This window comes from Gorilla gorilla, chromosome 7, assembly GCF_029281585.2.
Source record: "Gorilla gorilla gorilla isolate KB3781 chromosome 7, NHGRI_mGorGor1-v2.1_pri, whole genome shotgun sequence".
In the NCBI taxonomy this organism is placed as follows: domain Eukaryota; kingdom Metazoa; phylum Chordata; class Mammalia; order Primates; family Hominidae; genus Gorilla; species Gorilla gorilla.
The window spans coordinates 38,817,293-38,831,266 of NC_073231.2; the positions used below are offsets into that span (position 1 = coordinate 38,817,293).

At 40.1% G+C, this 13,974-nt stretch overlaps 1 protein-coding gene across 5 annotated transcripts; it reads left to right on the forward strand.

Annotated features, from left to right (window-relative positions):
* The first annotated feature begins 2,339 nt into the window (after nucleotides 1–2,339).
* Nucleotides 2,340–11,315, forward strand: FABP12 (fatty acid binding protein 12). Of its 5 annotated transcripts, none has more exons than XM_055349429.1 (6): nucleotides 2,340–2,483; nucleotides 4,864–5,045; nucleotides 6,676–6,848; nucleotides 9,162–9,263; nucleotides 9,909–10,032; nucleotides 11,166–11,315. In XM_055349429.1, the coding sequence occupies exons 2-5, from the start codon at nucleotides 4,973–4,975 to the stop codon at nucleotides 10,026–10,028; spliced, it is 468 nt and encodes a 155-aa protein (XP_055205404.1). In that variant the 5' UTR covers nucleotides 2,340–2,483; nucleotides 4,864–4,972; the 3' UTR covers nucleotides 10,029–10,032; nucleotides 11,166–11,315. The 5 variants fall into 5 exon arrangements, 3 of the variants coding, with proteins under 3 accessions (XP_055205404.1, XP_055205405.1, XP_063565267.1); XM_055349430.1 differs by having other exon boundaries at nucleotides 2,409–2,499; XR_010134957.1 differs by having other exon boundaries at nucleotides 2,413–2,499; nucleotides 9,931–10,032.
* The last annotated feature ends 2,659 nt before the right edge of the window (nucleotides 11,316–13,974 follow it).

Sequence of the window (13,974 nt, forward strand, 5' to 3'; positions counted from 1 at the left end):
TGAACCCAGGAGGTGGAGCTTGCAGTGAGCCGAGATCGCGCCACTGCACTCCAGCCTGGGCTACAGAGCGAGACTCCGTCTCAAAAAAAAAAAAAAAAAGGAGTTTCAGTTGTTGCTCTTGTTGGGTTGTTAGAGTTCAGTTCATTGGTAGCAATGGGAATGAAGAGAATTTGATTCAATCTGGGCCAGATGGCAGCACATTACTGCCAGAAACCAGGGGATTGATTGCACTTCACCATAAAATAGGGCAAGGCTGAAGGCACAGCTAAGGGTGTTTGACCTGAAAGGGTTTATGGAGATGATTAAAATAACACTGAATCCATAGAGGCAAAATAGATGATTAGCCAACAAGGGTGCTGCTTCATACATACAATCAAAAGAAGGCAGGAATGGATGGGCAGCAGACTAAGGATGAGCACCCCAGTAGAAAGTCATGATCTTTTGCTCAGATTCCAGATCTGAGCCAATTTTCAGACCCAGAATCCTTTGTCTCAATAGGTGACAAGCCCACAGAAGGAAGAACCCTGAGATACCATAAACTGTTAATGTCCCCCATTTTCCTCAAAGGAGATCTGTTATCGTTTACTTGAGAAAATATGCAATGAGGAAAGAGGAATATCCAGATATTCTGACAGCCTCGGGTCTGAATTATTGTCGATTCACAGAGTGCCAAATCATCATGGTAGAGTGAAGACATACAGCAGCTGGGTAATAAATAGAATCCTGGCCAAAGTCTAGGTCTCAGTAGGTCCGGTAGGTCTGTGGATTCCTCCAGAAGTCATTTCCCCAGGCCTTGAATGCGTAATTGGGATTGACTCCTTGGCTGTTGGAGTAAGCGCCACCTTTCTCATTTTCTAATTCAAACAAGAATTATCATAGTGGGGAAGGCAAAATAGAAGCTTCTGAAACTGCACCCCCACACTCCCACCTTCTTCACTGCTATCCTCTCTCCATCCCTTGATAAGATGGTGAATAAAAAACATTGTATTTGGTAGCAGGGGAGGAGTGAGGAATGACAGAAATTGGGGCTACTCAAAAGGACTTTAAGACTGCAGAAGGTGGTGGTTCATATCATAGCACCATTTAATTCATGAGTCTGATCACTGCAAAATCCAAATGAATCTTAGAATATTTCTAGCCTAGTGAAAAATCAACTAATAACCCCAGTGATGGCTACTGTGCTTGATGTGTTGTCTTTGTTAGTGCAGATGAATACAGTGTCAGGTACATGGTGTTTAGTCAGACCATATTTCACATTCTTTCCTACCTCAATCGGGAAAGATCAGAAACCATTTGCATTTGTATGGAACAGACAATGACATATGTTTACATTTTTTTTTTTTTTTTGAGTTGGAGTCTCACTGTGTTGCCCAGGCTGGAGTGCAGTGGTGTGATCTCGGCTCACTGCAACCTCCCAGGTTCAAGTGATTCTCCTGCCTCAGCCTCCCGAGAAGCTTGGATTACAGGTGCCCACCACCACACCCAGCTAATTTTTGTAATTTTTAGTAGAGACAGGGTTTTGCCGTGTTGGCTAGGATGGTCTCAAACTCCTGACCCCAGGTGATCCTCCCACCTCGGGCTCTCAAAGTACTGGGATGACAGGCATGAGCCACCTGTAACATAGTCCTGTGGCTATGTTAACTCCTACTCTTTATCATAATATAATCAGATGAGATCTAGGCTGTCTGGACACTTGGCACAATATCATGTTATCAGGCAGGATGAACAAGAAGTGGCTAGTATACTGGAAGCCTTGGTAAGACACATTCAACACAGAATATGAGAGTTAAAGTTGGTAATGATTGAGGCAACTTCTAGTAAAGTTTTTAGGGGTCCAGCTTGACCAGGGACATTTAAGGAAATCTTTTCCAAAAGACAAATTGCTACATTTTGCCTGTTCTATCAAAATTCCTGTGGGACTCTTTGGCTTATGGTGGCAACATATTGCACATTTAGGCATGTGCTGCAGCCCATATACTGGATGGCATGAAAGGCTCCCTGCTTTGAGTGGAGCCCAGAGCGGGAAAGTGTCTGCAGGAAGGAAGGGCTGTGATATGAGCTGCCCTGATGCTTGGGTCATGTGATTGGTAAACTCCACGGTGCTGGAGGTGCTAGTGAGAGGAAAATATGCAATATAATGTGTATGGTGTGTGTGTATGTGAGAGAGAGAGAGAGAGAGTGTATGTATGTGTGTGGGTGAGCATCATAGCACCAATGTCTGGGGTTGTGAAGAAAGATCATGCCATCTGTAACAGAGACTTATACACCTATTAAAACAGAGTGCCTAATGTGTTACTGGGGCCCCATAGAGACAGAATTCTTGACTATAGGATATCAAGTAACAATGTATCTGGAACTGTCCATTATGAGCCGGGTTCCGTCAGACCCGCAGAGTCATCAAGTCAGGTATGTCCAGCAGAAGTCCATCATGAGATCAGATTGTGCATCTGGAGTCAAGCCTAAACAAGACCAGAAGTCCTAAGGTAACTGCATGAGCAGGTAGTGCAGATCCCCATGTCACCCACCACTGCAGCACCAGCACCCCTCCTTCAGATCATGCCCCAGACAGTATGTGGGTCCCATGTGACCAGCTAAAGGAGGAGAAAAAACCTGAGCATGTTTAATGTACCAGTCAGCACAGGGTGTGGAGGCAAGTTAAAAATGGGCAGTGGTTTCATGACACTTGGGGTGTGGGGGGGACTTGAGGAACTGGTAAGGAAAATCATATCAATGGACAAAGCTCAGAGTCATGCACCTGTTCCCTATTTCATGTGGAGGACACAGTGGCTTGGAATGGGAACATATATATACTCATGGGTGGAAGCGAATCGTCTGAAAGGCTGGTCAGGGACCTGGAAGGAGAAGGACTGAAAAACTGCAGACAAGAATGTTTGGTGGAGAGGAATGTGTGTGAACCTATAGGAGTGGGCAAAATATGTGAAGATTTTTGGCTCTCGTATTCATGAACACTAGAAAGCATCAATCACAGAAGAGGCACTGAACAACAGAGTAGACAAAATGACTAGGCCAGTTGACATTAGGCAGTCTCTGAGCTGATGTGATTGGCACATGAACGGAGCAGCCACAGTGCAGAGATAGAAGCCATACATGGGCTCCGTCTCACACCTCAGTACTGACGCCTGTGCAAGTCTAACCTTTCAGCAACAGGGAAAAACACCGCTCCCAATACGACATCTTCAAGGAGGTGATCTTCAATCGTGATTTTCCTTGTGGGAGGGGATCCATGTGCATCCGACATATGTGGCAGCACATTCGACATTTTCTTGAAAAATCCTGGGAATTGTAGTGCCTTCAGTGCCCAGATTACCCTCAATGTTGGGTCATTTCCTGGCTTCAGCCTCATGCCTATTAAGTTGATGAGCACAGTCGTACAAATTACTCAGGAAAACCAACCAATGAACTAAGGCTTTTTGTTTTGTTTTGTTTTGCTTTTTTGACAGAGTCTTGCTCTGTTGCCCAGACTGGAGTGCAGTGGAGTGCAGTGGCACGATCTTGGCTCACTGCAACCTCTGCTTCCCAGGTTCAAGTGATTCTTCTGCCTTAGCCTCCCAAGTAGCTGGGACTACAGGTGCGTTGCACCACGCCTGGATAATTTTGGTATTTTTAGTAGAGACAGGGTTTCACCATATTGGCCTGGCTGATCTTGAACTCCTGACCTCGTGATCTGCCCGCCTGGGCCTTTCAAAGTGCTGGGATTACAGGCAAGAACCACTGCACCTGGCCAAACTATAGTATCTTTACCAACCATATCTGGAACATTTAATCAATAGTGTATGCAAAATTTTTGCCTCATATTAGGCATATAATGCTAATTGCTTTATAAATGTTAGTTGAATAATTATCAGTAAGACTATTGGCCTGGATATTAGAATTTGGAAATTTAACATTTTAATGGGAATTATAAAATGTCATGTCCCCATTCTTGTCTTAAAATAATTTTATAACTTCAGTATTTCTTAATAACTTTGTGTCAACCTATGGACATCAAGCTCTGCCTAGAATTAACAATGATGTCCTCAGGGGCTGGTGGAATGTATAAGGGCATGTTTGTCCTTTACTTAGCATTTGGAGTCCCCTCTTCTCTAGCTGATGGATTTGCTGTTATATTCCTTGACCCCTGTTCTGACTTACAGTTATTAGTGGACACTGAGATGTTACAGTCAGGGTTGAAAGGAACAGAAACTAGCCTAAATTAAAGAGGACTTAAAAGATATTTGGTGTTCTCATGGCAATGATGGCTCTCTAAACCGTTGGGAAGTTGAGTTGGCACCTGGAAAAGTGTCAGTAACAGGGTTGTGTGTGTGTGTGTGTGTGTGTGTGTGCATGTGTGTGTAACATGATCTCTTTCCTTTCTTTTTTTCTCTGTCCCATTCTCTTTTTCATTGTGCACATGACTTAAAATGGTTGTTCTAGCCCTTACTAAACTTAACTTTTTACTTCAAATGTCAAGTACCATCTATGAAGTCTGTCTGGTGTTTAGTTGAAACTATCAAGAATGAGAATGATCTTCAAACAGCCAATAAATTGGCTTTTTCTGAATCATCTTTGGACAGAGAGAGAGAGAGACCTGGGCACAAAAGTTCCATGGCATAAACACAGCTGTCCAGGCCCAGCCCTTACACATTGCTTTGTGCCTGGCAGGTCCTAGGGAAGGAAAGTAACATTTAGTTTTGATGCTAAATTGGTGTTGGAAAAGGTATATCTAGTTCTGCTAAACACTCTACTGTGTTTCCATTTTCATCCTGATGTATTTAAATTTAAGAAAGCTTTTCTGCTTTAGATGATACTCAAGGAACATTGCAAGGATTAGAGTTCCTTATTTTATTTCCTGACTTTTCTCAGCTCATTCTCTACCCAGAATTGTATTAAAAACAAGTTCCCATACTACTTCAGGGAAAACCAGCATACACATGAAACTACTGTTCTCTGAGATCAACTTATCTCAGACAGAATGATTGACCAGCTCCAAGGAACATGGAAGTCCATTTCTTGTGAAAATTTCGAAGAATACATGAAGGAGCTGGGTGAGCTATGTTTACTTGCATATCATATCCAGTAAAAATGGGCATTTTGATAGCACAGAACTTGCTCTGTATAAAATAATATTAATCTTGGACTCCCTAATTTTTCACATAGGAAAAAATAAATATTGATTCAGTACCAGGATATAGTTCTGTGCAAAACTATGTTGGATTTGACAATAATCTCTCATATAAGTTACCATTAATTTACATAAACTAACTAAACAGCAAGTGATTTTAATAAATGTTTTAAAACAAAAAAACAACTATTTTTTAAAATGATTATTTTGTAAATGTTTGCTCTAAGCTTTAGGGGATCTTCAGAATAAAGTTCAGAGTAGATTTTGTTTTTCAGCCTCTGCTGGCTACTGGCTTTCCTTAGTGTGTGCCAGCAATGCTCCAAATTTTGCTCCCATTTTCACACTGCTCTCTCTTCTTCTGTAGTATAGTATCCCTCTTCCTCCCTCTTAAAAGGAAATTTATGATTATGTTTGAGATCTGCTCTGATAATCCAGGATACTCTCCCCATCTCAAGATCCTTAAATTAACCACATCTGTACAGTCTCCTAACATGTAAAGGTAACATTCACAGGTTCCAGAGATCAAGACGTGAATATCTTTAGGAACCATTATCCAATCTGTCACATCCTGTGATTGTGTTTTATGATATGAATTCCATGAACTACATTATAGTATTTTCCCAATATATCTTCCCTTAGAATTTTAACTTAGGTATTGCAGTATATGTAATGCTATTTCTACTGAGAATACTCCTACATGTGCTGCACAGAGCTGTGTATACAAGGATGTTCACTGCATAATTATTTGTAATAACCAAAATGGAAACAAATGAATTGTTCATCAACAGGGAGACAGATAAAATAAATTTTGGTCTACACACACTGTGGAATATTATGTACTATGAAAAAGTATATATCTATATGGAGTGACATGGAAAATTTTCAAGACATAGATAAGGGGAAAACTTTCAAGACAAGATAAGGGGAAAAAGCAAGTTGAAAAACAGTAGATATAACATATTTTTAAAAATCCTATAAATAATGGTGATGCTTGCACAACATTGTGATGTTCTCAATACCACTGAATTGTAACTTCAAATGGTAAATATATGTTATAAATATTTTACTACAATAAAAACATACATCATTGAGGAAACAAACCCATATATATATACATGTAAGAATACAAGTGAAGAGCTAAATATCTGGCAAAATCCATACCAAAGTATTTTGTTTGTATGTGAGTGGATATAATTTTAAAATAGGGAGATGGTTGATAGCTTTAATCAGATTTTCAAAGGGGTTCAAAAATCGGTAAGATTAATAGCTACTGGACTAGTGAAAAAGAATACTCACTAAACAACAACTAGAGACAGATTTTTTTTCTGCAAAGATAGTCTATTTTAACATGTAATGGTGGAGCTGCTGGCTTGGGATATGTGAAGTCATGCACCATTAAATCTGTTCAATTCACAAACCTCCTAGTTAGCAAAGAATTATACAGATAATGTTGAGTTTTTGGAGTCAACAACAGATTTAAGTATTGTATTGTAATGTAATGTATTTGTAATTCTTTATGCAAAAAGATAATACTCCTTTTATCTGGTTTCCAGGTATAGGAAGAGCCAGCAGGAAACTGGGCCGTTTGGCAAAACCCACTGTGACCATCAGTACAGATGGAGATGTCATCACAATAAAAACCAAAAGCATCTTTAAAAATAATGAGATCTCCTTTAAGCCGGGAGAAGAGTTTGAGGAAATCACGTCAGGTGGCCACAAAACAAAGGTGAGGCCTACGACAGTCTTTCAGACACATTTCAAAAGAATATTAGTCAGATATCATCCTCGGTAAGTAAGCAATTCTAGCAAACATATCTAAAGTCCTTAAGATAAACTTTTGTCTAAAACATAGGTCCAAGGATGTCACATGTGAAGATACAAATCTTCTGGGATGCTTGTGAAAAATGCCTCCTGCTCACTGCCAGAGGCCCTGAAAATTGCATTTTTAATGAATCTGATGCAGACGCTTAGCAGACCACATTTTGAGAATCATTTCCCTGGATTACTGTTTAGTCCTCTCAGAAACAAAAGTTTTCCATGTCCATTTTGTAGCAGTTTTCCACACATAGAATTACAGTGAATAAACCTCGTATTAGCTGGCAGAGGTAAGGTTATGCCACCGTAACAATGAACCACAAGCCTGGAGTGAGTTAACACAATGGGGATTTATTTCTAACTTATAGTACATACGTAGTGTCGGGTGGCATTGGGGAAGTTTGTGTGTGTGTAGTGCAGTAAACAGGAAATCTGCTCCCCCTAATGTCTCAGGGATCCATGCCAAAAGAGGTTCAACTACCACCTGTGGACATCCTGGTCTTCTCCAACACCAGGATAAAGAGACATGGGCTTTTTATTGTCTCACCCTGAAAGTGCCACACAGAGTTTTCATTCATATCTCAAGGGCACATATCTCAGGAATATATTATTTATTTATAATATGTAATTTACTTCTATACATATTGTTTACAGTCTTTTTCCCTACACCAGAATGTCAGAGCTCATCCAAAACAGGATTTCCTGTCTGTTTCACAGAACCCCGTGCTTGGTCATGACAGTTGTTCAACAAATATTTATTATTTGAATGAATGAACTCAATAGAGGATTGTTAAACTATATGGAGGGTAATATCCTGATAAAAGGAACTATCATGCCACTGTAATAGACAGTTACTAAATGAATATGAGAGTTTAAATTCTTGTACCATATAAAATGGAAGAAAATTTTTGACTTAAATGCTTAATATGGATTTCTATGCTAAATTCTTAAAAATCTACTAGAATAAAAAAGCTAGGTTGGGTGTGGTAGCTCATGCCTGTAATCCCAGTACTTTGGGAGGCCAAAACAGGAGGATTGCTTGATGCCAGGAGTCTACGAACAGCCTGAACAACATAGCAGGATCCCGCCTCTACAAAAAACACAAAGATTAGCCACTGTGGTGGTGCATGCCTATAGTTCCAGCTACTCAGGAGGCTAAGGTGGGAAGATTGCTGGAGCACAGGAGGTTGAAGCTATAGTGAGCCATGATTGCACCACTGCATTCCAGCCTGGATGACACAGTGATACCCTATCTCCAAAAACAACAACAACAACAAAAAAAACTGGAAAATATTATTGGGATAAGAAGAGGAAAGAGTCCTTCTTTCTTTTAAGTAAGCTCATATAATGGGAGTTTGAATTAGTTTCACATGTATTATTATTATTATTTATTGAGACAGGGTCTCTGTTGCCCAGGCTGGAGTGCGGTGGTACAATCTTGGCTCATTGTAGCCTCAACCACCCAGGCTCAGGTGATTCTCCCACCTCAACTTCCCAAGTAGCTGGGACTATAGGCATGTGCCACAACACCTGGCTAATTTTTTATTTTTTATGGAGATGGGGGTCTCACTGTGCTGTCCAGGCTGGAGTTTCACACTTATTTTGAAAGTTAAAATGTATTTGTAATTCATTATGCAAAAAGATAATACTCTGCTTACACAGTCAAAGATAAAAAGAACATTTCATGGCCGGGTGTGGTGGCTCATGCCTGTAATCCCAGTGCTTTGGGAGGCCAATGTGGGCAGATCACAAGGTCAGGAGATTCAAGACCATCCTGGCCAACATGGTGAAACCCCATCTTTACTAAAAATACAAAAATTAGCTGGGCGTGGTGGTATGTGCCTGTAATCCCAGCTATTTGGGAGGCTGAGGCAGGAGAATTGCTTGAACCAGGGAGTCGGAGGTTGCAGTGAGCCAAGATCGCACCATTGCACTCCAGCCTGGGTGACAAGAGCGAAACTCTGTCTCAAAAAAAAAGAAAAAGAAAGAACATTTTACTTATTCTTCAAGATAATATTACAGTTTTACTCTTGTAAAATCTTTTTTCTTCAGCAGAATTAGCCAACAATTTTACTGCTGACAAAGTCTTAAAATAAATAGTTGTCAACACCATTCTAAAACTACCTGAGAGTATTACAACAGCTAAAAAGAATTTGCTGCCTGATAAAATTTTAATGTTGAAATATGACAAGCTGATCTGAATTTAGTTTTTTCTGTTTTTCAGAGTAAAGTAACCTTAGATAAGGAGTCCCTGATTCAAGTTCAGGACTGGGATGGCAAAGAAACCACCATAACGAGAAAGCTGGTGGATGGGAAAATGGTGGTGGTGAGTTAGCCCATCCTCGCTTTCTTCCCACCTTCTGCAATGACTAATATAAAATCACAACTTGTTCTCAAACAATGAAAATAAATGTCATTTTCCTTGTTCTCATAGTTTAAAAGAATGAGAAAAAAATTATGAGATAAATGTATAATCGTAAGCATTATATAAAATGTGTGTGGATTGAGGAACTAAAAAACTAAAGAGAATGAAAATAATATGCAGCCTAATCCTTTGACTCACAGGTAAAACAAAGCAAGCATGTATTTGTGCAATGAAGATTTTAGCAGGGGTTGAGGGTTGTTGCCAATCCTCTACTCCACTCCAGGATTAACTTCTCACTGTTTTTCCATCTCAACACCAAGCCAAAACTTGAAAAGGAATTCTAGACCAGGGATAAGAAGCTGAAGTGGTGTTTTTTTGGTGTATGAATGAGTTAATACATGTCACTATCATGTCCCTATGTTTTCATATATTAATATTATTTCCCAATTTCCACAATAATCCTGCAAGGTAAAGCTCATTATCCCATTTAACAGTGAGGAAACTGAAATTCAGACATTGACTTACCTAAGGATATGCAGCTAGAAAAATGTGATGGTACTGGGAGGAGCATCAGGTTGTTTTCATTGAACACTCTATATTTTATAGAATCCATCCTGCTCCCTTTCAGATGGTTTCCCAGGTCACCTTCCCCACTTCTCCAGAGTAGAAGAATGTGTGTTCATGATTTTCCTTCTCTCAAACCCCCACCTATACCAAAATGAGTAAAAAGGTAACTTTCTACATAATATAAAATAGTTCTAAGGGAATATGCAAGATTAGTATGTAGGTTACAAAAATCTAACCTTGTTTCTTAATACAGTGATATTTTTTTCTTTCTACAATGAAGAGTACATTTTATTCCTTATAAATTCACAAGGGGAAGACTAAGGATGATTGATTTTATTGCTGTTTATAATGACATTAGCCAATAAACAGAAAGCTTTTATAGTTCATTAGGAAGAACACTACACTCAGAATCAAAGGATGTGGATTTCCACCCCTGCCATTCAGTACTTACGTGACTTTGGACAATTCATTTAATCTCTTCAAGATTCAGATTCCTTGCCTTCAAGATGTAGAAAGTGTCTTTGCCAAAGGTTTTCTGAGAGAATTAGGTATCATCATGTGTATATTAGTGCCCTGAAAACCATAAAATACTACATCAATGTAAGCTAGTATTATCATTTAGAAAGTGTAGAGTATGTAAAATAGCAAAATGCATCAATGTTGGCATTTAAAGTATTTAAATAAAAACTTAAATTCCAAATTGTATGCCTTGCTTTATACATATATAAACATTATATATACCCGAAATATACCACATATATGTGATTCACCATACATAGGTTATATAGAACATGGCAAAACCAGCTAACAGGTCCTATCTATAGTCTATATAGATCTATCTATCTATCTATCTATCTATCTATCTATCTATATATATATATATATTTTTTTTTTTTTTTTTGAGACAGAGTCTTACTCTGTCATCCAGGCTGGAGTGCAGTGGTGTGATCTTGGCTCACTGCAACATCCACCTCCCAGGTTCAAGTGATTCTCCTGCCTCAGCCTTCTGAGTAGCTGGGACTATGGGCGCATGCCATCATCCCCGGCTAATTTTTGTATTTTTAGTAGAGACGGGGTTTCACCGTGTTGGCCAGGCTGGTCTTGAACTCCTGACCTCAGGTGATGTGCCCACCTTGGCCTCCCAAAGTGCTGGGATTACAGGTGTGAGCCACCGCGCCCGGCCTCTCTTTCAATATTTTTAAGGAATGTATGTGTGGATAGTACTTAGTTTGCACTTTTCTAAATGTTAATTTCCCTAACTATACTGAAATACCTCATATTTCTTTTGTCTTGTAGGAAAGTACTGTGAACAGTGTTATCTGTACACGAACATACGAGAAAGTATCATCAAACTCAGTCTCAAACTCTTAAGGCTTTCTCAAGCTGTCCTCCAAACTACTGAGGTTGTTTAAATAAAACTCCAAAGTAAAATATTACGACTATTAATATGAGAGAGCCTTTCTTTGCACAAGCATCAATAATTTTGCTTGCCAAATTGCACATGCCTGTATCATGTAGTACTTTGGCATTCGCGGCCATGAGAATCCAGGATGATATATCCTGTTCAATGCAAGGCTGGGATAGTATTTTCAGAGAGGCACTTCATGTTGATTTTTTTCTTATGATGCATTTTATGTCCACCCTCTAAATTCAACATAATCTGCACTTTATTGGGAAAATAATATTTTTTAATAAATAGAATACAGCGCACCTTGCAGGTACACCTCAGTTATATATGAAAATATAAGAAACCATGTCTAGAACTAAGGCAGTAATTGACATTCTAATGTAATACTAAACTGTTAGGACAGAGAACACCATATCCACTACCAACATCACTGAAAGCCACTGCAAAGAATATTCTGTTTTATTAGCACAAAACCTCATGCACTCTTAGGCTTAGGAGGGATTTTAGAAACTGTGTGGACTGAATACTTTATTTTGTGGATGGGGGAACAGGCCCGAGTCAGTTAATTGTACACTTTACTATCACTCAGATGGTTTCAGGAAGAATTAGAACCAGAATCCATGTTGCCCAGTTATTAACCTTACAACCATAACAAAGTGAACTTAGATTGGAACAGTTAGGTAGAAAGAGGTTTATGGTGTACAATTATGAACGAAGTGTAATACTACATTATACTAATGAATAAACAAGCTTCCATTTGTCTTAAAATGTGTAGCAGAATGCCACAGCTGAGTCCAGATGAGGATATAGAGTTTTACCGTTTGAACCTGAGGCCTGTCATTGCTTATTTGTCTGAATTGATATATGGGGGATCTCAGTCGTCTAGTAGATGTGGAAGAAGTGCTTGTTTATTTTTTGGTGTACTGAAATGACGAAGAGGACAATGGAAGGCACACAAAGATATCTGTACCTCAGCTACTTGGACTGGACAGAGAGAGGATTCGGGGCAGACGCTGAAGGAGCAGTTTTCCTGAGGCCCTGTGCATGGCTGTGGATGGGAGCAGCTCTACTGCAGGCCCAGGTAACAGCTTGCTGCAAAGACAGAGGAGAAGCAGTCCCCCTATTGGAAAGGAGCCCAGCACTGCTCTGACACCTCCACAGTCAGTAGCTATGGGAACTTCGAAAAACGGTGCTCCTGGCTTTGGCATTAGGGTGTCTTGCCTACTGTGGTCATGAAGATACTCTCGTAGGCAATAAGAACCAATGCAGGAAGTCTTGTGCTGAAGGGATAGTTAGCAGATACCAGGAGAAGCCAGGAAAGACATCCCTGTTGACTCTCAGGAACACCTTGGGGCCAGGGGCTGGGAGAAGGATGGACTTTCAAGGGCTAGAGTTTTTCATGAACAGGAGCATGACATTGGATGTAGGTGTTAATATGATTTCATTTGTCAACAATCTGATAAAATCTAGGGATGTTTGAGTACTCAACTGAAAAAACAACCCACAAAAATACAACAACAGCAACTGCACATTTCCAGGAGAGATGAGCAGCATGCCTCCTGTCTTCTCATTTCCTTTATGCAGTTGAGAATCATTAAAGTAGAAAGTCATTCACTGTGGTTGATCGAAGTGCATATCTCTCAGGGATGGTTGGGAAACTGATCTAAATAAACCAAATCAAACAAGACATACCACAGCTCCAGAGTGATGTTGTAATTCAGGATTTGCTGCACATCTGCTGTGCGCCAGGCACTGCATGAGAGCTGGGGATAGAAGGAGAATGAAGTCATGCTTGCTGCTCTTGATCAACTCCATAGAGAAGTGATATATTGGAAAGATATCACATGGGTGTACTAATCTCCAGGAATGTATAAGCAACAGATTATAAAACAAATGTTTCTTTTCTTTTTTCTTTCTTTTTTTTAGATGGAATCTCGCTCTGTTGTCCAGGTTGGAGTGCAGTGGTGCAATCTTGTCTCACTGCAACCTCTGCCTCCCAGGTTCAAGCGATTCTCCTGCTTCAGCCTCCCTAGTAGCTGGGATTACAGGTACACACCACTATGCCCAGCTATTTTTGTATTTTTAGTAGAGACAGGATTTCGCCATGTTGGCCAGGCTGGTCTGGAACTCCTGACCTCAACTGATCCATCCACCTCGGCCTCCCAAAGTGCTGGGATTATAGGTGTGAGCCACACGCCCCGCCATAAAACAAATGTTTCTACTTGGAGAGAAAGATTTAAAACCACTTTCTTGGTGAATAATTGCCTTGCCCAGGATGGAAGACAACTAGCAATAGGGCGGCAGACATATCAGCATGAATGGACTGCTATCACTCCTTTTCATGACATCTCTCTTTCTGGGCCACAGCCTCAGTGCAGTTTGCATTAATTCAGCTCAAGTCAGTAATCATCAGTCAAGATATTTAAGGAATATGGAGTTATTCCTAGTGAGGCATAACCTGTTCTTTTTAAGCTGGGAAAAGTTTGGGGTTTTAAACAAAACCATATTATTTGATTCAGACGTAGCCAAAATATTGCTAGAACAGAAATTTAAAAAACACCAACTAAAGAAAGAGAAGGCGGAGACGGTCTTCGCCGAGAGTCGCCAGGTTTTCCTGCTTCAACAGTGCTTGGACGGAACCCGGCGCTCTTTCCCTAGCCCTCTTCCCCTAGCCCGGCCGGCCGCCCATAGCCAGCC

Excerpts from the sequence above, each read along its gene's own strand:
- FABP12 (XM_055349429.1), top strand. The coding sequence starts at position 4,973 with ATGATTGACCAGCTCCAAGGAACATGGAAGTCCATTTCTTGTGAAAAT. Across the intron at positions 6,849-9,161 it reads CAGGTGGCCACAAAACAAAG|AGTAAAGTAACCTTAGATAA; the intron begins GTGAGGCCTACG and ends TCTGTTTTTCAG. Across the intron at positions 9,264-9,908 it reads TGGATGGGAAAATGGTGGTG|AATCCATCCTGCTCCCTTTC; the intron begins GTGAGTTAGCCC and ends TATATTTTATAG.